The sequence below is a fragment of the Pleurodeles waltl genome, chromosome 4_1 (assembly GCF_031143425.1).
Source record: "Pleurodeles waltl isolate 20211129_DDA chromosome 4_1, aPleWal1.hap1.20221129, whole genome shotgun sequence".
NCBI classification, from domain to species: domain Eukaryota; kingdom Metazoa; phylum Chordata; class Amphibia; order Caudata; family Salamandridae; genus Pleurodeles; species Pleurodeles waltl.
Window position 1 is genome coordinate 205,465,205 of NC_090442.1, and position 22,148 is coordinate 205,487,352.

Sequence of the window (22,148 nt, forward strand, 5' to 3'; positions counted from 1 at the left end):
CATTGTCATACTTCATAGTTGTTTATATGCATCATCACTTTCTCAACTGAAATAAGCCTTTTAGAGCGATAGTCGTGCTCTCCTATTGCAGAAAATGCTCATATTTGAATCTGGATTGCAGTCAATGAAAACAGCGTTTAAAGGCCGCGGGCAATGTTCCCTGTAAGGCGCGCGCGCACCTTTCCTTCCCCCATCGCGCAGGCCCCTTTGGCAAGCACGCACGTTGCAACGTTCTTGCAACGTCGCTCCCTGCATCATGCACAGCAAATGTGACAAGACAACAACAAGACGTAAAGGCACCTTCATTGCTCATTCACCGTCTGAATGGACAGAACACTTTTTTTTGTCCGCTTGCCAAAACGAGCCAGTATGCCTAAAAATGGCTCACCCTTATAAATCCGATTAGTCATAGCGAGTGGCTGAGCAGATAACTTGAGGCCTGTAAAGGCCGCATCATCGAAGGGCTAACGCATGATGTAGGTTTCCAAACAGACGATAATATGGAACCAGAGTTCATCTAAACTGAAAGCCCAGGTAACTACTCAATTGCTCTGGAACTGTCATGCATAATGTTTTTGTAACTCCTATAGCCTAAGCTAAATATCTTCTTTCCAATTACAGCCAGTCACCATTTGCATTTGAACAGGCAGGCGTGAGTACCAAGGAAGACCAGGTAAATCTGTAGACGTTCCAGGTGGGATTAAGGGTCTCTACATAAATCCCGTTCATGATTCACACCTTTGCTTCTATTACAGGTTTGTCGGACCGAGCAAGTTAAAGATTTGAATGGACGACATGTGTAGAAGCATAAGGACCAGGTAATTATTTGGTAGGTACCCCATCTGGCTCACCTGGCACATTATAATATGACAACATGATGTAACCAACTGTTAACCATCTTTTCTTTTGCTGCAGGCATCTCAGACAGTACTGGTCATTATTTGGTAGATTTCACTTGTGATGCACCTAGTACATTATACAATGAAAACATGCTTAAACCCTTTTTTTTGTTCTTTTGTAGGCTTCTTAGACAGTTCTAACATTGGTTAGAAAAGGCAGACGTGACTACAAGCAGAAAGACCAGGTAAATATTTAGTAGTTTTTCCTTGCCGTACATCTTGAACACAAGCATGTGCTGTAACCATGTTTTTTCTTCTATTGCAGACATCTTAGACAGTGTTACATCTACAGGCAGGTGTGAGATCAAACAGAAAGGCCCAGGTAATTGCTTGCTAAATTTTCCAAGAGATAGCTCAGTCTTGTCTGGTAGATTGCATTCAATAGCATAAAAAACAACTTTAAATAATGTTCCTCACTTTAATTAATGTCCTTTTTTTTTTGCATGATTTGCGGCACAGTAGGCTCAGACTGATTGCCACCAAACTGTTCAAGCGCAAAGCTGTGACTTTATCAGAAAGCAGTGCTTCACCACAAAGGAAGAAATGCTGTCTTGTGTTCAAAGAAGAATGGCTGAAAGAAATTGTGGAGACTGAGACACAGAAGTCCAGGAGCAAGGTTTGCGTTCAACTGGGAGAGCTATTTCTATACAATCCAGAAGTGGGCCTGATTTGCAAAGTATATGCAGAAGCAAAGATCGCAGGGGACTTTCCTACTGGGAAGAAATGGAGTGATGGCTGGAAGCTGGACTACTTGAAACGCCATTTATGTAGCAGAGTTCATGAATCTGCTTTGGTGACACTGAGAAATAAAAGTGCTGCTGCCAGGCTGGGTTTTGGTGTGCGCACCATGCTAAAGGAAACCGCCAGTGACAGAGCAAACAGACTAGAAGTAGTTGAACGGCAAAGATCCCTGCCTGAAGAGATAAAGATTATCATCAACAATGTGTTGCTAGCAGTCAAAATGAACACATCAATGTTATCTGTTCAAGACATCCATGACCACGTCGCATTGCATGTGAAGATACCAGACAGCTGGAGGAGCAAGAACTATGCCTTTGAGTTTTTGGAGACCATCAACAGCGTAATACGCTCTGACTTCATGGCAGAACTTTGCAGTGGTCGGTATCACACTTTGATAATTGATGAGAGCACAGATATTTCAGTTACAAAAATGCTCATCCTCTACTTCAAGTTCCGATCTGTAACATCAACAGAGCACAAAACAGTGTTTGGGGGAATTGTAACTCTGAGTGCATGCAATGCGGAGGCTATCACTACAGCTGTAAAAGAGTTCTACACTGCCAATAAGCTGGACCTTATGAAAATGGTCATGTTTACATCAGATGGTGCATCAGTGATGCTGGGAAAGAACAATGGTGTTGCTACCCACCTCAAACAATCCATTCCTCATCTAGGTGAGCAGCACTGTGTTGCTCACAGAGAAGATTTGGGAGTTGATGATGCCTGGAAAAAAGTGCCGATGATCAGGGAAATGGAAACATTACTGAGGACTGTCTACACTGTGTTCTCCCGCTCACCTTTAAGAAAGTCCAAGCTGGATGAAATTGCTTTGGTCACTGAATGTGAAGCGGTCTCCTTTCGGCCACTCAATGAGGTGCGGTGGCTTTCAAGGCATTTTGCTGTTGGTGCACTCTTTCGTAATTATGAGGTTGCTCTCAAATACTTTGATCATGAAAGAGTTGAGGAGAATGACCCAATTGCTAAATATTGCTACAAAAAACTATTGGATTCAAACTACCATATTTCCTTTGCAGCACTAAATGACATTCTGGGTGAACTTGCATCTTTGTGCAAGTTGTTTCAAAAAAGCTCTTTGACCACCGTTGAAACTGTACAGTATGAAAGAGCAAAAATTACCTAAATAAAGGAACAATACTTGGGCGACACTGTCTTTTGGAGCGACACAGTAAGAGATCTTGATGGCTTTGTGCAGAGAGGACCGAGAGTATGATAGTGAGCCGATGTTATCTTTCATTAAACTTCTTTGTGAGCACATGGAAAGAAGGTTCCCAGAAGATGAATTGAAGGAATGGACAAGCTTTGATTTCCATACAGTAACAACACAATCACAGTTTGATTTTGGGACGGAGAATGTACAAAGACTTGTTGAGAAGTATAAGAAGGTCTTGGTCCTGGGTGATTGTGACACCCCTGGTGATGTTGTTCGGCAGTACAGATATTATAAATATGTGGTGGCAGCGCATATAAAAAACCGATTGTTTAGGACCTTTCAAGACATGGTGAATTTCACTCTGCGGAATGCTGCACAGTATAGTGTTGTATCTCAGCTTGTTGATATCTATGCAACTTTCCAGGCTTCAAGTGCAGACTGCGAACGAGGATTCAGCCTCATGAACTCAATCAAGTCCAAATTAAGAAACAGACTAGAGGAGAGTCACCTAGATATGCTGATGAGGACAAAGGCTTACCTCTCAAATGGGAAAGTTGATTTAGACCGAGTTTATCAGCACTGGAAAAATGGCAAGGACCGGCGAGAAAAAGAAACATGTCACACATCTAACGTTGGCACCTGACTTGTCTAAACTCTGATGCGGCTTCTCCTACAGTCCGTGTGTGGGTGGGGTAGGAACATTTCTCAGCCTGTATCTTGGCAGGGGCATCATGGCATTCATCAGCAGTGTGTTCATCAAACTGTAAATGTTAACCAATTGTACAACTGGCTGTATTTGATGTGCGGGGTCCTCTGCAGCACTCAGAGTATTCATTAAAGTTTCATAATGGTTCAACCTCCTGATTTCTGTTTTCTCTAACTGGGGTGTAGGTGGCACTTAACAGGTCATGTCCTTGGGGTGTGCAACCAGGTCACAAAACTGCCTTGATGCCCTATTGCATGGAGCAATGATATCCCTTTTTTGCTTTAGTGGTATGGAGAGGCTAATGCCAAATATCTTGGCTAGTTATGCGCTGCGCGCATGTAAATGGTCAATTTCTTGGCACACGTATCCTTGGCTGCAGCGCACAGAGACCGCACACTGCCGCACACAGTGGAAAAAAATTAGAGGGTACATTGGTTACAAATACAGGAGGGCAAAGGCAAAAAGTTTAGGAATTACCCTGCTGAGAAGGCCATGTTGAACACTGTATTTTGGCAATGGGCAAACTTGGTCACTCACTGGCATTAGAGACAACACTAGCCATTATGAGTGTCTTCTGCTCTGTGTAAGCGCCTTTTTCACCTGAGTTCCTAGACATGGCTGACTCCATGCAGCATGCTATGCCATTCATCTATCCTATGGATGTGTACACAGAACAGGAAACTATAGGATGTGTAATGCTACAATAGGATTGTATATACTAAATCAAAATGGAATATGAGCAGTTCAGTCAAAACTTTGCAAGATTCTACAGAATGATAAACATAAGAATTCCCCTATGTTTTGAAAATCCCTTCCTGGGAGTTAAGTAAAGAAAAGAGATTTCCATGGCATAACTTGTATTGGCAGATAGGCCCGGTCTTGGCAAACTTTATGCAATGGCTAAAATTGTTTTCATTGCAAGTATATGCCAAACAAATCAAAAGTAGAAACATGCCACTGTGTTCTATGACACAATATCGAAACCACAAATATCATGATACAGAAATATTGTGTCAAAAATATTGATCACAAAAATATTGTTTTCCCATACATGTAAAGGTAAGTACAAAAATATTGAAAAAATCTTTTAACACTAATATCCCAAAAATAGTTTCTTGATATATATGTAGGTGAAATACTAAATCTTAAATAGTTTAACATATAACATTAATATAATGTAAATTAAATATATTTAAGTGATATCTAAAATATATAGCTATATTCTTATTTAAACAAACACACAAACAAATACATGTATAAGTAAATGTTTATATATACATATCATGTAAAACTAATATAACATTAAGTTTAATTTATATGATAATTTTCTATATTTTAAATGTAATAATATAACAAATATATATATATATATACATTTACATAAACATGAAAAAACTATAACAAATAAACTGCAAATAAATTTAAAATATTCCCAAGTTAATTATACATAAAAAGTAAACATATATAAAAATACATTCAACTAAAAATATGTTAGAAACTACATACATTTATACATATAAATAATATAAAATTAAATTCACAAACACCTAATTGTAATATTTATTTAAACAATATTAACTAAATGATTAAACTATGGCAATAATTAATATATTACTCCCACTCCAATCTAGACAACAGTAGGGAAAGCATTGGACTCAGGCAGGGTAAAATTTACGATTCCCACCGCAGTTAGTGAGAACAGTAGAGAAATTGTCGAGCACCAGAAATATAACATTTACTATTCCCACTGTAGTGTATGCAGCAGTAGGTAAAGCATTGTACTCTGAAGAAGTAAGATTTACTTTCCCACTCCATTCGGTGCAACAGTAGGGGAAAAGCTGAGCTCATGAAGCGTAAAATTTACTATTTCCACTCTTGTCTGTGGAACAGTAGGATAAGCGTTGGACACCAGAGTGATAAAATGGGTTATTCCCACTCCAGTGTGTGCAACAGTAGGGAAAGTGTTGGACTAAGGGGAGGCAAAATTTACTATTCCTGTTCCAGTAAGTGCAACAGTAGGGAAAACGTTGGACTCAGGAAAGGTTACGTTTAATATTCCCACTCCAGTAAGTGCAACAGTAAGGAAACTGATGGACTCAGGAGGGGTAAAATATACTTTTCCCACTCCAGTGTATTAAACACTCGGGAAACTGTTGGACTCGGGAGAGGTTAATTTGACAATTTCCACTGTGGTAAGTGCAACAGTAGGAAAAACGTTGAAATTAGGAGGGGTAAAATTTACTATTCCCACTCCAGTGTGTGCAACTGTAGGAAAAGCATGGGACTCAGAAGAGTTAAATGTGCTATTTGACACCAGTGTGTGCAACAGTATGGAAAGCATTAGACTCAAGAGGTAAAATGTACTATTTTCACCCTATTCACTGGTAGAGTACAAAGAGATTACTTTACTTCAATCAAACAACATATTTCAACAACTCTATCAAATTCTAATTATAAATATTAAGAGCCTGATTAAGACTTTGGCAGTCCGACTGCCAGTCTGCCGCCACCACAGTGGGGAAATCGCTCCAAGCCAGCGATATCCTGACAGCCGCATTGCAACATTCCAGTAGGGCTCCCTGTGTGTTGGCGGAGCAGTCAAGGTAGCGGCATGCTTCGGCTCTAGGAGAGAGCTTGAAGCCAATGCCGGCTACACTGCTGCACCTCCAGCAAGTCGAAACCACTATTTCAGGCATGGAAATAGTGTCCGCACTGACACTGGAAGCATAGGGGGAAGAGCTTGGGCCCTGGCCACATTCCTCATAGGCTTATTCACCCTGGGGCCTTTTTTTTGGCCCTTTACCTGCCTTTCTGACGACCTTTTCATGGTGGTGTCTGGGCCATGAAAAGGTCGGCAGAAACCGTAATACACACAGCGGTACCAATGCTGACACCACCCCAATTGACCGCTGCTGCCTCTACTGCTGCCGCCGCAGTAGCTCAAATGCCAGCTGTGGTGGCAGTCTTGTGGTGGTCCAAACACACAGATCGTAATCAAGTAGTCGGAATGTGGAGGAGGCAGCAGCCGGACCTCCAAACACAGGACGGTGGTCCCGACACCTGTGAACTCGTAATCAGCCCCTAAATCTCTTGATTTTAACAAACATTTAAAAAATAACTTAACTATTACAAAGTTTAATAATTACCAATTAACACAAATATTACTAGTATAATTAAAGTACCACACTTTATTCTCACAAACATAACAACCTACAATTAAAATGTATCAAAAATGAAGTATCACACAATTAACCTATGAAATAGATAAATTTACATTTAAAAAAAATGTGAAACTTTTGTTAATGTATAATTACTTCAATAACTTTCCTCCATTTCTGTACAAATTAAACAAAACACACCCAAAATATAACTTGACATAAATATCAATTACAAAATAAATAATGAAGTAGTAATTAATTATCAATACATTTTGTATTATTTAACTTTCAACCTGTTACCCTAAAAACACAACAGCACAAACCTAACATATTATCTAAAAAATATAACATTTAGACAATTTACATAATTATCAATTAAATAATTAATAATAATATAAATGATATATTAATTAATTATACTTAATTTACTTCCCACCCTGTAGCCTCTATAAACCGCACAGCCTGCACCTAAAACATAACCTAAAAAATACATTAAATAATGTGCATAATTAATTTTCAATTAAATAATCAACAATTAAAAATTAATTACTTAATGGTAATTAAATTACTTCCCGCCCTATATTCTTACAAAATCTACAACCCTCACCTAAAACTTAACTGAAAAAAATCAATTAAATAAATAATTTGCATCATTATTTATCAAGTAAATCATGAATAATAATTTGAAATTAATTACTAATTAATTATATTTAAATTAGTTCCCAGAGTGTATCCTTACAAAACCCACAACGCTCACCTAAAACGTACCTGAAAAAAAATTACTTAAAGAATTTACATAATTAGTTATCAATTAAATCATTAATAATTAAACATAATTCATTATTAATTATAATTAAATTTCTTGCCACCCTACACTCCTACAAAACCAACAACCCTCTATGACACTCAAAATTGCAACAAACAATTAAATTAAATGTACAAACTATATTAAAAAACTAACAATATTTATACATTTTATAACATATATAATTAAAATATACTGAAACACAAAATTAATTTATAAATTATATTACTAACAACAATATTTTTGCAAATGATTAACAGATATTTTTAACATGGATATTAGCAGCTTTGATATATTTGCAAATTACATTCCATGGAGACCCCTCTATGAAAAGGCAGACAGGAAGTTAATTTGTGATCAGCACGGGGGCCGAACTTGGCACCGCCATGGCTGACCACGACTTCGACCGCCGGCAACCCTTTGGCATCCCTGATCCTGGCGGTGGTAGTGGTCTCCCGGTCTCCTGGTGGTCCGACCTCTAGGATCATAATCTGGCAGTCAAGTCACCAGGAGTGCAGTGGTCGAACCGCCATTGTGAGTTTGGCAGTACATAGACCGCCAAACTTGTAATGAGGCCCATAGTCTTAAACCGTAGCCTTAACATACATATGCACCTGTGTACTTTAATAAAAGGATAACAAATGGAAAATACTCTTCTTTTTAGGATGATGTGCACATGTGATCAAGCAAAATGCTTGCATTTAAGAGAGCCAATAGTTGAAGGTGGCTCCCCATTGCCGCATGCGGTATGTTGTGGTGGGCAGAATGACAACTGAAAAGGCAAACAGAAGGAGCGGGCAAATTGAAAAGCCCTTTATTCATGTACACATATGTGTATTTTACATTTATGAATTTTTTTCATTACATGAAACTACCATTGCACCTTCTGATGTTTCTAACCCAGACCTAGACATTTAGTAAGGCCCTAATAAGTGTGGTATAGTGGTTTTGGTCAACTTGGCACAGTGTGTACATTTTGTTTTAAATTGTCCTACAAAAAAGGAAAGGTACTAAAGCAAACATTATCTATATATGCTAAGTTCCTCAGTACACCTACAACATATGGTCTATGGAATAGGTTTGTTGTTGGTTCAGATCAGTTAGTTTTTCAATTAACCTGCTGGTCTACGATTTACTAAGGATGTTTTTTACAGATATATACACTTGGCTTTCACTAATTGTATTTCACATCTGTCCAACAGATAACTGTATGGAGTTCCAGAGAAACTTTTCTTCCTTCAATACAACAGTAAAGACCACATCTCCAGTCATTGAATTTTGGGAGTAAGTGTGCTTTCATATGTCTGTTCTGTACCGTTATGGTGGCATTTATTTGTTGCTTGAACTACTCAAGGTATTTTATTCCTTTAAATATTAAACATTCAGTAAAAACTAATTGGTGCATAGGTATTTGGCGTTATTCAGTTTACTGTGTGACAATATTGCAGCACCCCAGGAGATAACATACAGCTAATCGGTGCTTAATGTCTAAAAAAAATGGAGGTGTCCAGATTTTTTCACTAGAGGACACTCCCCACCTTTACCACTGACACCACCCACTTCAACACAAGGACTGCCTACTTCTACCATCTGTGCCTTCCAAAGCTGAATGTATTTCCGGAGTTGAAACACATGTGTTTCTGAGGAATTTGGAGGGTTTGTATTTATTTTGAAAAATAGAGCCAAATATTAAAATGCTGTCCTTGCTAGGTAGTAGAGGACACACACAATTAAGGTCCAAAGTACCACTCATAACCATTGGTATCAGTGCTACTGCACCTACTGCACCTGCTGCTCAGTTTGGAAATCTTAGTGTTCGACCTTTTATTACATATGTCACCCCTAAGATAGGCCCTAGGTAGCCCATAGGGCAGGGTGCTCTGTAATTAAAAGACAATTGGAGAACTTTTTGGAAAAAGCCCCAAAGATGGACCGGTCCTCCATGGTTTGACATGTACTTATGGGTTTTATATGTGCTGGTAGGGAAGAATTCTTAAATTTGTTTTCACTACTATGAGACATACCACTCCCATAGGAAAACATTAATAAGCCTTAATTTCCAATTGAGAGTAGGTGGCTATGTCATGTTTGGTTTCTTTGAAATTGTGGTGAGAGGCCCTATTTAATGGTAAAGTTGGCATTTTTCTGCCCTTAGACATTTTATGCCTGTAGCCTGTCTTGGGTCAAAATAACTGGGTGTAACTGACAGACTATATGAATTCCTCCCAGCAGTATGTTGGAAAGTGGATTATTGGTAAGGGCGGGTAAGTACCTACACTTAGCAAAAGGCCACCAACCTCCACTTAGGTTCAATTAGGTCTCAATAAATTAAACCCAGCTCAACCCTTGGTAGCTTGGCAACAAGCGACAAGGGTTAACTTAGGAGACAAGTGTGTAAAGCATTTTAAAAAACACAAAACAGTAAATAACTAAAACACAAAACAAAATAATAATCCAACAATTTTTAAAGAAGTAATGTTTTCTAGCGCTTAGAAACAAACAGCGCCAAACTGGTCACCTGGTCGCACCTCAACCAAGGCAAAGTAAAAGTTTAAAGCCGACCACGATGGAGCCCTTCTTAGCTACAGCAAGTGGGAGGCCTCGGTCAAAAGCTTACCTTTGGATTTAGTTGTTTTCTTGAAGATTTTCTTCAGCGGGTCAAAGTTGCCAGTCCGATCTGACCTCCCTGGAGCCCTTCCTTGGATACGTGTCGCAGGAGACCTCAGTGAAGATTTCTACGTTCGGACTTAGATGACTATTTGAAATGAAAATCCTTCGACCGGGCCAAACCTGAATCTTGAGCCAACGTCCCTGGAGCCCTCTTCGGATACACTGCGCTGGAGGTCCCATTCAACTTTCTATGTTCAGACTTAGTCACTTTTTCGGAGATTTTCTTCAGTGGGATGAACCTGCAAGTCAGGTCGGGTTGCGTTTGAGGCAAGCGGGCTAGGATCACCGCGGTGGGTCAGTCCCTCTATAGAGCTTTTTCCAAAAAGTTCTCCAATCTTCTCCAAAGTTCTGGATCTTCTTCTAGAACGTCTTTTAAGGTCCTTTAGGAGTCCACAGCTCACCCTAATGTTCCAGAAGCTCTGAGTTGCTCCTCGAGGGTGTGAACTACAAGTCTCAGAATGCACCTGGCTCAAAATCCAAAACAGCCACTGGACAGTGGTCAGTTTCTTCAGGATCTGAAACAGGGGACTCTGGTTAGCAATTTTTCACCTGTAGCAAACAGGGAGTCCCTCCTTGAACCAGTTGAAACCAGGCAAAATCCTTCTTGTGGTGAAGCCCAAGTGTGCAGCTGGTGCAGTCCTTCAGAGTGTAGTATCCAGGTGCAGGTCAGGGGTCCATCAGGGCAGTCCGTCCTTTTCTGATGTTCTTCCTTGTAGGGATCTGAGGTGTGGGTGCAGCTCTGCCATATTTATCCTTGCTCCTCGGTGAAAAACAGCGGGGTCCTGGGTATCCAATCACAGGCAGCCTCCTTCCCCCTTTGATGACCACTTCCTGGGAAGTGTGGCAAAAATCAATCCCAGAGAGCAACATTCCTCAAAAATCTAACATAGATGAAAGTGATTTCTGGAGCTTAGATCTGACTGAACCCCCCTACGGGTGTGGCTAGAAATCCTAAACACACCTCTCTCCTGCCCCATCTCCTAATCTAATCAAGAGGGCACCTAATTGTCTGGGGTTGCAGGATGTGAGGGAGGTGCCGTGCTGCTCCAAATGTCCTTTCCTGCCTTTGAAGACTAGTTTGACCGCCCATCCCCCCTTCCTACTTCCCCATCTGCTGAGGCGCATCTCCTCCCCCAGGCACATCCTTTGTGTTCGGCCCAGGGCACTTCACACCTCATCAAGGCAGCCTAGTCAGGCTTCCAGAGGCTGGCCAATCAGAGAAGGGCACTACAGAGCTCAAGTTGGGAACTTTCAGGTAGAGTTTTAAAACTCTTTACCTGAACTAGTTAGATTAACTCCATCAATTGTAAATTTGGGGATTTATTATAACAAGTAATTTGATGCCAAACTCAAGGTATTTGACACTTATGGGGACTTTGTTAATTAAAAGAAAGTCTCTCCATTTTAGCCTATGGAGGCCATTTACTACAGTGAGGGAAAAACAAAGTTGGCTATTTTAACTCACCAGGGCTTATAAAACAATTTGTATAAGGTCCCTGCTTATAGTTACAAGGCATCCCACCCTAGGGGCACATAGAGCACACCTTTGGGGTGACATGTAAAAATAAGGTAGTTTGAGACTTTGGAAGTAATTTGAATTCCAAAGTCAAATGTTCATATAACTTTAGTTTAAAAGCAGCCAACAAGGCAGGCCTACCTTTTAAATGACACTGGGCACCTCAGCAGGGCACCTATGGGTGCACCCCCTATGCTGGGGCCCCTAAACGGACATGTCCTACCATATACTAGCGACTTATAGGTAGGTTGACATAGCCAATTATAATTAGTCTAATATGCATACTCATTTTACACAGAGCACAGGCCCTGGGACTGGTTAGCAGTACCCAGGGCATCATCAGTCAGGAAAACACCAACAAAAAGAGAAAAATGGGGCAAAACGATAGGGGGCATCTGCAATCAGCCCTGTTTTCTCACACAGCGTCCCAATATAGGGCTTGGGTGTGCCTTAATGGGCCATCTGCTGGCAGAATTGGGGAGGGGGGTGAGCACACCAGCAGCTGAATAGGGAATGCTCTGCCTTCACACAATGCACCAATCTCCACCACATGGTCACTGCAACCAGCATAGAGCCAGGGAGTCAGAAAGTTCCATGCACTTCAAAGCTGCTGTCTACCAGCTTCTCCCACCTTGCAGAAGGAGGGCTCCAGGGTATAAAATTGGGGACCTTATACACTAAATCTTCAGTACACTGCTGCTAGGAAGAAGGGCTTGTATGCTGCTGAAAGGACTGTTACCCTGTTGCTTTGCTGAACTGCTGCCCATCTAATCCTGTGTGTGGAAGTGGAGAGCTGACCCGGAACTTCATCTTAAACCCAAGACTACTAGAGTCACTCGAAGGGCTAGTCTAATGGACCCCTGATCTGAGCCTCAGGGACATAAAAGGCTCCCCCAACATCCTGTACCAGCACCAGGACCCAGCCGAAGTGAGCTCCTCACCCCCAAGTGGTGCCCCTCAGGCCCTGGACTCTTGGTGTGACTTTAAAGAGTTGTATTGAAGTTTTTAGGTTCTTCCCAAAAGTGAACAGCCCCATTTGTGCCAAGACCTCACCGCCAGCTACTCTATTCAATGCGAAGCTCCAGCAGCTGCCTCTTCACGATACAGCATTGAACATTCACCAGGACCGCCAATGGAAAGCTCCAGCAACACTCACCTATAATGCCTGGACTCCTCTCTGTGCTACTGTGGCAGCCTCCTGCGCTGCCCGCCCTGCTCCTCCCAGCCTCCCACTGTGAATGGGACTCTGGGCACTTATCTGAGAAGGTACAATTTTAGAGGGTGATCGCAAATGTGGGCCAGGTTTTACCCATGTGATTCACTAATGGGGGCATTTTGACTTCTTGTCCCAGTCTGCCACTGAATACAAGCTTTAAGAGTTTCCCTTGTTCATACTTTGCTCTGTATTTCTTTTCCACCTGGCCCCTCCACTCCTGCCTTCAATGTCCTAGGATACTAAGAATATTTTAATAATGATGAGATACCAACTTGCATGCAGACTTATCTAAAATATTTGCCCAGTTGCAAGCCAGAGGATTATCATGTTGCGAAGGTGGCATATGCCTTGATTAATTTGTAATGATATGAGAAGAGTGGGGTAGTCAGTGTATAATGAGGATTTATGCAGAGCTGAAGTAATGCATCTAACTAGCATCAGAAAAACAATGAACTGTCTGTCAGGGGCTATTTAAATAACATAATAGTTTCATATGTTTTTATTGATTATTGCTATGTACTAGATTTAGGCCCTCATGACAACCCTGGCAATCGGTGATAAAGCTGCGGTAATACCGCCAACATGCTCCTCTACCTTCTGCTACATAATGAACACCAACGCAGGCGAAGACGACCATGGTGAGTACTTCTGCCTAGCACACAAGGGAGGGGGAAGGAAAAAGATAGTGACACACACATGCAACACACACACCCCCACCCCCAACACCATACACACAACCAGAAGCAATAACAACATATCTACCCCGTACCCCTCAGGAAAAATGCAAGGACAAAATGATTTGAAGAAAGAGAGTGTACTATGATAAAATACTATGAATAAGTGCATCAAAATCCAAACGTATTTACATATTTACAAATGTATGGACACTGCCCAGTCCTCAATGTTTGTGGGCTACAGGGCCACAACACATAGGCCAAAGCCCCACCTCACTCCTGCAACAACACGGAGAGAACACTGCAGAGGCATAAGGTCGAAAATACACAGGCACCTTAGGGGGACAGGGAATGGGGGGGCACCTAAGCCGGAAGATGGTACAACACAACTGGTCCTGGAGTGGGCAACATGCCCTGTGCGCTGTCCTGGGGTGTGCAAGGCCACAGTCTCTCAAGTGGGTGGTTTGCCCACTGCTTGGTCCTGGGGAGTGCAAGGACACAGTCTCTCAAGTGGGTGGTTTGCCCACTGCTTAGTCCTGGGGAGTGCAAGGACACAGTCTCTCTAGTGGGTGGTTTGCCCACTGCTTTGTTTGGGAAGTGCAAGCCCACAGTCTCTCAAGTGGGTGGTTTGCCCACTGCTTGGTCCTGGGGAGTGCAAGGACACAGTCTCTCTATTGGGTGGTTTGCCCACTGCTGCGTCCTGGGGAGTGCAAGGCCACAGTCTCTCTAGTGGGTGGTTTGCCCACTGCTTGTTCCTGGGGAGTGCATGGCCACAGTCTCTTAAGTGGATGGCTTCCTCCACTGGTTCTGGAGGGGACATTGTGCCCAGTGAGCTTCATATTGTAAAGGCTGGGGTGAGTGGATGGCTTCTTCCACTGGTTCTGGAGAGGGCCTTGTGCCCTGTGATGCAGATCTTGGGGAGTGCAAGGTTACAGTCTCTCACCTGGGTGTCATACCTACAGGATTTGCAGGGGCCAGGCCACACAACAGCCCATGGATGCAGGACTACACTGTCCACCAGCAGTAACGGTTGCTCAGTGGTGGCAGTGGTGCTGGTTGTGGTGCTGGCAGTGGTGTGGGGAGGCTCCAGCCCTTCCCCTACAGCCTCGGATGGCTGCCCAATAGGGCTGCTACTGCTGGCAGTGGTGCTGATGGCAGTGCTGGCAGTGGTGGGGGGAGGCTCCAGCCCTTCCCCTGCAACCTCAGACGGCTGCCCACTGCAGCTGCTGCTGCTGGCAGTGACGCTGGTGGGGGTGCTAGTGGCGGTGCTAGAAGTGGTGGGGGGAGGCTCCAGACCTTCCCCAGAAGCCTCGGACAGCTGAACCACCATGGTTTGTGGTGGGGGCTCCAAATGAGTCCCAGCACCAGGCCTCCTGTCCTTCCTGCCTGCTGGTGCAGGCCCTTGCCCTTCCTGCCAGCAGCCGGGGATTGCTCCCTGCCCTTCCCTGTAGCAGCTGGGGGTGCCTCCTTGCCCTTCCCTGTAGCAGCTGGGGGTGCCTCCTTGCCCTTCCTTGAAGCAGCTGGGGTGCCTCCTTGCCCTTCCTTGCAGCAGCTGGGGGTGCCTCCTTCCCCTTCCTTGACACAGCTGGTGGTACCTCCTTATTCTTCCTTTCAGCACCTGGTGCAGGCACCCTTTCAGTGTGGCTGTCTGATGCCCGATATCCTCTCCCACCTGGAGTAGCTGTCAACACTACTGTGGCCGTGGACTGGGTAGCTGAGGGGCTCGTCTCGGTTCTGACCACCATGGCCCGACGTAAAGGACGGGGGGAGTGGTAGGGAAGAGGTCAACGTGGAGAGGAAAAGCTTCTTAGGGTCATTGGGGCAGGAAGAGGGTGAAGGTTTGGGAGTGGAGGAAGTGGATGTGGGAGGTGTCACTCTGCTGTGTTTGGGTGCAGGTGCATGGGCTGGATGCTGTTGTGAGGTGGATGGCTGTTGGGTGTCTGAGTGCTTGCGTTTGTGTAATTTGGGAGGAGGGGGCACTGACACAATGGGAGGGGACACAGGGGACGCGTGCATTGATGTAGGGTGGTGACTGCCAGTGAGGGGTGTGTAGTGATAGGCGTCATGCTGATGGTGGGAGTGGATGGGGAGATACTGCATGCAGGTGTGAGTGGAGATGCAACTGGGAGGGAGGTGGACGAGGAGGATGAGGGGGACACAGTGGAGGCAGTGGATGTTGATGTGTCTGATTCTGTATGGTGTTTGTGTGAGTGCCTGTGGGATGATGTGTGGTGCTTGTGTTTGCCTCACAGTGCACTCACCTGTTGGTCTGGAGGCCATACAGCATTTGGTACTGGGGTAGGACCCCATCCACCAGTCTCTTCAACTCCGCCACGGTGAAGGTAGGGGCCCTTTCCCCAGTGACACGAGCCATTGTCGATTCCAGACACAGGTTACAGCAGCACATGCAGTGTAGGTCCTCTCCTGTTGAAGGTCAGGTAGCAAGTGATTGAACAGATAGAAAATGACGGTCACATCCACGGTGATGGGTACCTTCACCGTCGGAGTACATCTCCATTGGCTACTGTAACCCATAGGGCCCAATGATAACCAATGAGGAGTTGCACTGCGGTTCTCGACCACCTCCCACAACGGTGCACAACGTCAGCGGAATTACCTCATTTCCACATGTCCCTTCATACAGGACAGGTGGACACCATTTCGGGGGGGACAGGTCGTGGCACCTAACTGCGTCACAGTAAACATAAGCACCATTTGGACCTATCCAACAATATACTGTTACAATCACAACATGCAATGAAGTGTAGTGTTTGGAAATATGAGATAGTGACCAGCTGCTCATCATTTTGCCCCATAGATTGCAACTGCTGCAGATGAATAGGAGATGGAGACATCCCCCCATGTACAGACCCCTGATGGACTTGGCAACAATGGAGGACAGGCACATTATCCTCACCTTTAGACCGGACAGGGCCACAATCACAGAGCGGTGAGCCCATTTGGAGCCTGACCTGATATCTGCTATCCGTCACCCCACTGGGATCTCCCCTCTTGTGCAAGTGCTATCAGTGCTCCATTTCCTGGCAACTGGCACTTCCAAGTGACAGTAGGCTTGGCAGCAGGAATGTCACAGCCAATGTTCTCAATAGTGCTGACCAGAGTGTTGTCTGCCCTGATCAAACACATGCTCAGATAAATCATTTTCCCCCAGGTGGAGGATTTGGCCACAGTGAAGGCTGATTTCTATGAAATGGGACATATCCCCAACATTATTGGGGCAATTAATGGTACACATATTGCATTTGTCCACCCCAGAGAAATGAACAGGTGTTCTGAAATCAAAAGAGCTTTCACTCAATGAATGTGCAGATAGCGTGCCTGGTGGACCAGTACATCTCCCATGTCAATTCACAGTATCCTGGGTCTGTGCATGATGCCTTTATCCTGAGGAATAGCAGCATCTCATATGTAGTGGCTCAACTCCAGAGGCACTGGGTGTGGCTAAGAGGTGAGCCCTGGTTCCCAGCCACTGGATGTTGGGGTATGGGTATGGTGTGGGCCCTAAGGGTTAGAGTGTGGCTAACAGTTGTCCCTCAATATTTGCAGGTGACTCTGGTTACCCCAACCTCTCATGGCTACTGAACCCTGTGCGGAATCCCAGGACAAGGGCAGAGGAACGTTACAATGAGGCACATGGGCGAACAAGAAGAATTATAGACAGGACATTCAGCCTCCTGAAGGCTAGGTTTCGTTGCCTCCATCTCACAGGTGGTTCCATGTGCTACTCACCCAAGAAGGTCTGCCAGATCATTGTGCATGCTGTATGTTGCACAACCTTGCCTTACGTCGCCAGGTGCCTTTTCTGCAGGAGGATGAGGCTGGAGATGGGCGCGTGGCAGCTGTGGACCCTGTGGACAGTGAAGATGAGGAGGCAGAGGATGAGGATGAGGACAACAGAAGTGCAATAATTTGTCAATACTTCCAATGACACACAGGTAAGACAGTGTAACTTCACTTTTTATATGACAGTTTTGTCTTTGACATTGTCACTGGCAGAATTATTTTTCCACCTCTATGCCCACTCACTGTACCGTTTGGCATCCAATTTTGCAGATATTTGTGCCCCACTTTCGCTCCTGGTATGTTGACTGCAGCCAACTACAGGTCAATCCTATGTACACATTACTGTAAAGTTGTATTGCAGTGTTTATACCTTGTTAAACAAATACATAGTTAAATCATTTGACATACTCCACACTTGTAGTTTTTTTTCTAAGGGTGTTTATTTAAGTGCTAGTAAGTAGAGGGGGATGTGCAATGGGCTGTGTTGATGGTGGAGGAAAGTCCAGGAGAGAGTCCAGTCTATGTGGATCACAGGTGCATTGTCCAAGGGGGCATAGGAAGGAAAGCAATGACAGTTCAAGGTGGAGAGGGTGATAGGGTGGGACACAAGGGTGACTTTCAGTAGAGTCTCAATTCCTGGCTGGGATCTTGGCAATAGTCTCTGGCTTCTGCCTGGATCGCAGGGACCATTTGCTGGGTGGTTCTCCTTCTGTAGAGGCAGGGGTGCTGGTGGCCTGTTGGTCCTGTGGTGGGGCCTCATGTCCACTAGCGGCAGCAGAGGTGGAGGGCTGTTCATCAGTTTGGCTAGTGGTAGGGGCCCGGTGGTGTGCCACTGCCTCCCTCATAGTGTTGGCCATGTCTGCCAGCACCCCTGCAATGGTGACGAGGGTGGTGTTTCTGTCCTTCAAGTCCTCCCTGATCCTCAGGTACTGTCCCTCCTACAGCCGCTGGTTCTCCTGCATTTTGTCCAGTATCTGGCCCATCGTCTCCTGGGAATGGTGGTATGCTCCCAGGATCTTGGTGAGTGCCTCCTGGAGTGGGTTCCCTGACCCTGTCCTCCCCCTGTTGCACAGCAGTCCTCCCAGCTTCCCTGTTGTCCTGTGCCTCTGTCCACTGAACGGTGTGCCCACTGCCACTGACCGCAGGTCACTGACTGTCCTGTGTTTGTAGGGTGGCCTGGGGTCCCTGTAGTGGTGAACACACTGCTGATTGACGTGTCCTAGGGACAGAGGTATGGGCCCTCTGGGTGGGTACTGTGCTGGTGTTTTCTGGAGGTTCTTTGGTGGTATGGGACTGTGCTTGGGTAACCGACTGTCCAAAGATCCCTGATGGGCCAGGTTGGTCATCCAGATCCAGGCGTCTAGAGTTGATGTCATCACTGTCGGCCTCTTCTGGAGGGGGCACTGGATGTTGCTGGCACCTCCTCTCCAGTGACGTCGGGTGGGGGACCTGTGGGGATGTAAATGCAGTGTTATTGTTTCTGCGTAAGATAACTTGTGCATGGGTGTGTTGCCCTCCAAGGTTGTTTTTGCCCTGGCAGCATTGCCTTGTGTGAGTTATTTGGTGAGCTATCTGTTTTCTTCTAGTGTGCATGCAGTGGTGATAGGTGTCAATGCAGGTCTGTGATGGGTGTCCATGCATTGGTGTTGCATGCAGGGCTTGGTATTGGGATGTGTGGGAGGTGGTGGAGTGATGGGAGTAAGGGTAAGGGTAGGGATATGTGATGGCATGCAGGTAGGGGAGTTATAGTAATAGAGCTTTGACATACCGCAGTCCAGTCCTCCTCCCACACCAGCCAGGCCCTCAGGATGCATGATTGCCAAGACTTTCTCCTCCCATGTTGTTAGTCGTGGGGGAGGAGGTGTGGGTCCACCGCCAGTCCTCTGTACAGCTGGTCGGTGTGTTGCTGCTGTGGAACGCACCTTCCCCCGTATGTCGTTCCACCTCTTCCTGATGTCATCCCTTGTTCTGGGGTGCTGTCCCACGCCGTTGACCCTGTCCACAATTCTCCGCCATAGCTCCATCTTCCTTGCAATGGATGTCTGCTACACCTGTGATCCGAATACCTGTGGCTCTACCTGGATGATTTTCTCCACCATGACCCTTAGCTCCTCCTCTGAGAACCTGGGGTGTCGTTGTGGTGCCATGGGTGTAATGTGAGTGGTGTGGGTGTGTAGGGTGATGTGTTTGGGTGTGTGATGTAAGGTGCGTGGATGGTGTATAGGTGATGTTGGTGTGTGGCTGTGGTCTTGTCTGTGGTCTTGCTATCTCTCTTATGGCACTTGTTTGTAGTCGTAAAGGGTTGTGGGTAATGTGTGTGTGTGTTTTATAGTGGTGTGGGTGTGGTATGTGAATGGGTGTCAGGTGTGTGTAGTTTGAATTGTCCAATGTGGTGTTGTTTTGTATGTGTGTGTGTATTTTGAGGGCGGCGGTATGTAGCGCCAATGGTTACCACCATTGAATGTCCGCCGTGGTGATTCGTGGGTCATAATGTGGTAGGCATAGTTCTGTTGGCGCAACGGTGTGGGTTTTGCTACTGCCAGTTTATCACCGACCTTTGGGCTCGTGGACTTGTGTGTGGGGCTGTATAGTGACGGATTGCTATGTGTGTGTCACAATATGGATGGCGGTGATCCGCTGCAGCAGCGGTATGTTGGTGGCAGTCAGTATGGCGGTAAGCTGTACTTACCACAATGTCATAATGAGGGTCTTAATTTGCTAACAGGTACTGCAGATGCACTGAGCATTGAAAATCGTGTTGTATGGAATGGCCATTTGCAGCAATATGCCTGGTTTTACTAGCCTTCCATGCCTGCGCTCACATGCCGCAAAGAGGTGCTTCACAACACAACGTGGCATGCACTGCAGGCTGGATCAGCTATTGCATGCATTTTTTTGTGCAAAAGTTAAAATGGCTTTACATTGCTTAGCACCAACCTGCCGTGAATATTTGTAAATGGGGAGAATCGATGTTGGACTAGCTCAAATACCGTTAGACATCGAAGCAAACCAAGATTTACTATTCTAGCGCAACCTGACTTTGCAGGAAATCCCATTCACAAGCTGTTGTAAATAATGGGCAAAAGGAAATTTGTGGGATCACCTCATATGTAAAATGTTTTCTTTACCAAGAAACTACACATACTACCTGGCTTACCCGGTGGCACATGCACAGATTTGTAGTGTCTCTTGTGAACAATTCTCATGCAGTAAACCGCTTGCTCATCTTTATTAGCATTGCCCAAAAAACGAGTGTGAGAGCGAAGGAGACACACAAAGGGAAAAAGAAGTTCGCTCACAGTCAAACATATCGACAAACATGCATTTTTCCATGTGAAAGAGTCGGTCTGCAACGCGGTAACAAAACCGCTCGAGGCGGGACAAACGTAAAGCATTTACCAATGTCATCAAGGGATTTTTGAAAGGCAAGCCCACAAACAAATGAAATTGATGGGCAGGAGGTAGGCGTGGTTAAAAGCCTACATAGATACCAACACATCGGTAAAGGAGAGCTTGTGCACTGCTATGCTTGACCTAAAAATGGAACATGACTATTATAAATTCCTTCCTCCTGTATGAAGAATGGCTTAACTGTGTTCTTATTTTTGAAGTGGAGATTTATCTCAGTATTGCTTTGTGTTTCTGAAAAGCATTAGCTGAAATAAGTATAGCAGAGATCAAGCAAGACTACTTAAAGTGTCAGGAGCAGCACTACCACTTGAAATTATCTTGTTTATTCAGTGTCCATGCATACATGTTTATGTTTTGGCTACTGTTGGAAATGGGCTCTCTAATTGGCAGTGGTTTGCACCTTGTCCAAGAAGGGACCCTCACTCTAGTCAGGGTAAGGAGGTCAGACAGCTAAGATAACCCCTGCTCATCCCCTCGGTAGCTTGGCTCAAGAAGTCAGGCTTATCTCAGAGGCAATGTGCAAAGAATTTGTATACACACACACACACGCACACACACACAGTGACACAGTGAAAAAAACAACTAAATTACTTCGTATTAGGTTAGAAAAATAGCCAATATTTATCTGAGTAAAACAGGATTTCCAAAGCTCCCATTTTGAAACCATTTAATTTAGAATATACAACTATTTTACATACTGATGGTAGTGCCTACCTTGTTGGTGCTGTACTGATAGAAGTGCATCAAGGAAAGGAGAGACTAATAGCATTTGCTTCCACGACTTTGAGAGGAGCTGAAGAAAATTACTCAGTCGTTGAAAAGGAGGCTTTGGCTTGTTGGTGGGGAGTGCAGCATTTTTTAACATACCTATGGGGTGTGCAATTTGAATTGAGAACAGATCAGAGACCTTCAGTGGATGTGTTTTCAACAAAGGGAGGAGCGAAGGCAACACCGCAAATAGCTAAATGGCTGTATAGGTTACAGGAATTTACACACAGTGGATTTTTGGTGGCCAGGAATGGACAAGGATATTGACAGATTTGTGGGAAATTACGAATGTTGTTGGAATAGTGATAAGTCTTGGGTGGTTAAAGAGTCACCTTTAATGCCACTTAAGTGTCCGGAGGATGTTAGGATGAAAGGTTGGTATGGACATTTGTGGTCCATTTAATTTTCTGGGGTTAAGAAGCAAGTTTGCTATAGTGATGATGGACTATTTCTCAAAATGGCCAGAAGTTTGGTTTGTGGATGATGTCAAGTCAAATGATGTAATTAATTTTTGTAAACACATCTTTGCGAGAGAGGGCCTTCCTGAAGAGGTTGTTATGGATAATGGTCCTCAATTTACTTTGTTAAAAATTGAAAGGTTTTTTGAGT

At 44.5% G+C, this 22,148-nt stretch overlaps 1 protein-coding gene across 1 annotated transcript in view; it reads left to right on the top strand.

Moving 5' to 3' along the window:
* Positions 1-22,148, top strand: part of LOC138287579 (sodium- and chloride-dependent GABA transporter 2-like) — a 641,212-nt gene that overhangs the window by 307,210 nt on the left and 311,854 nt on the right. The window contains 1 exon segment of the mRNA XM_069228137.1: positions 8,683-8,764. Within this exon segment, the coding sequence (XP_069084238.1) occupies positions 8,683-8,764 (82 nt within the window).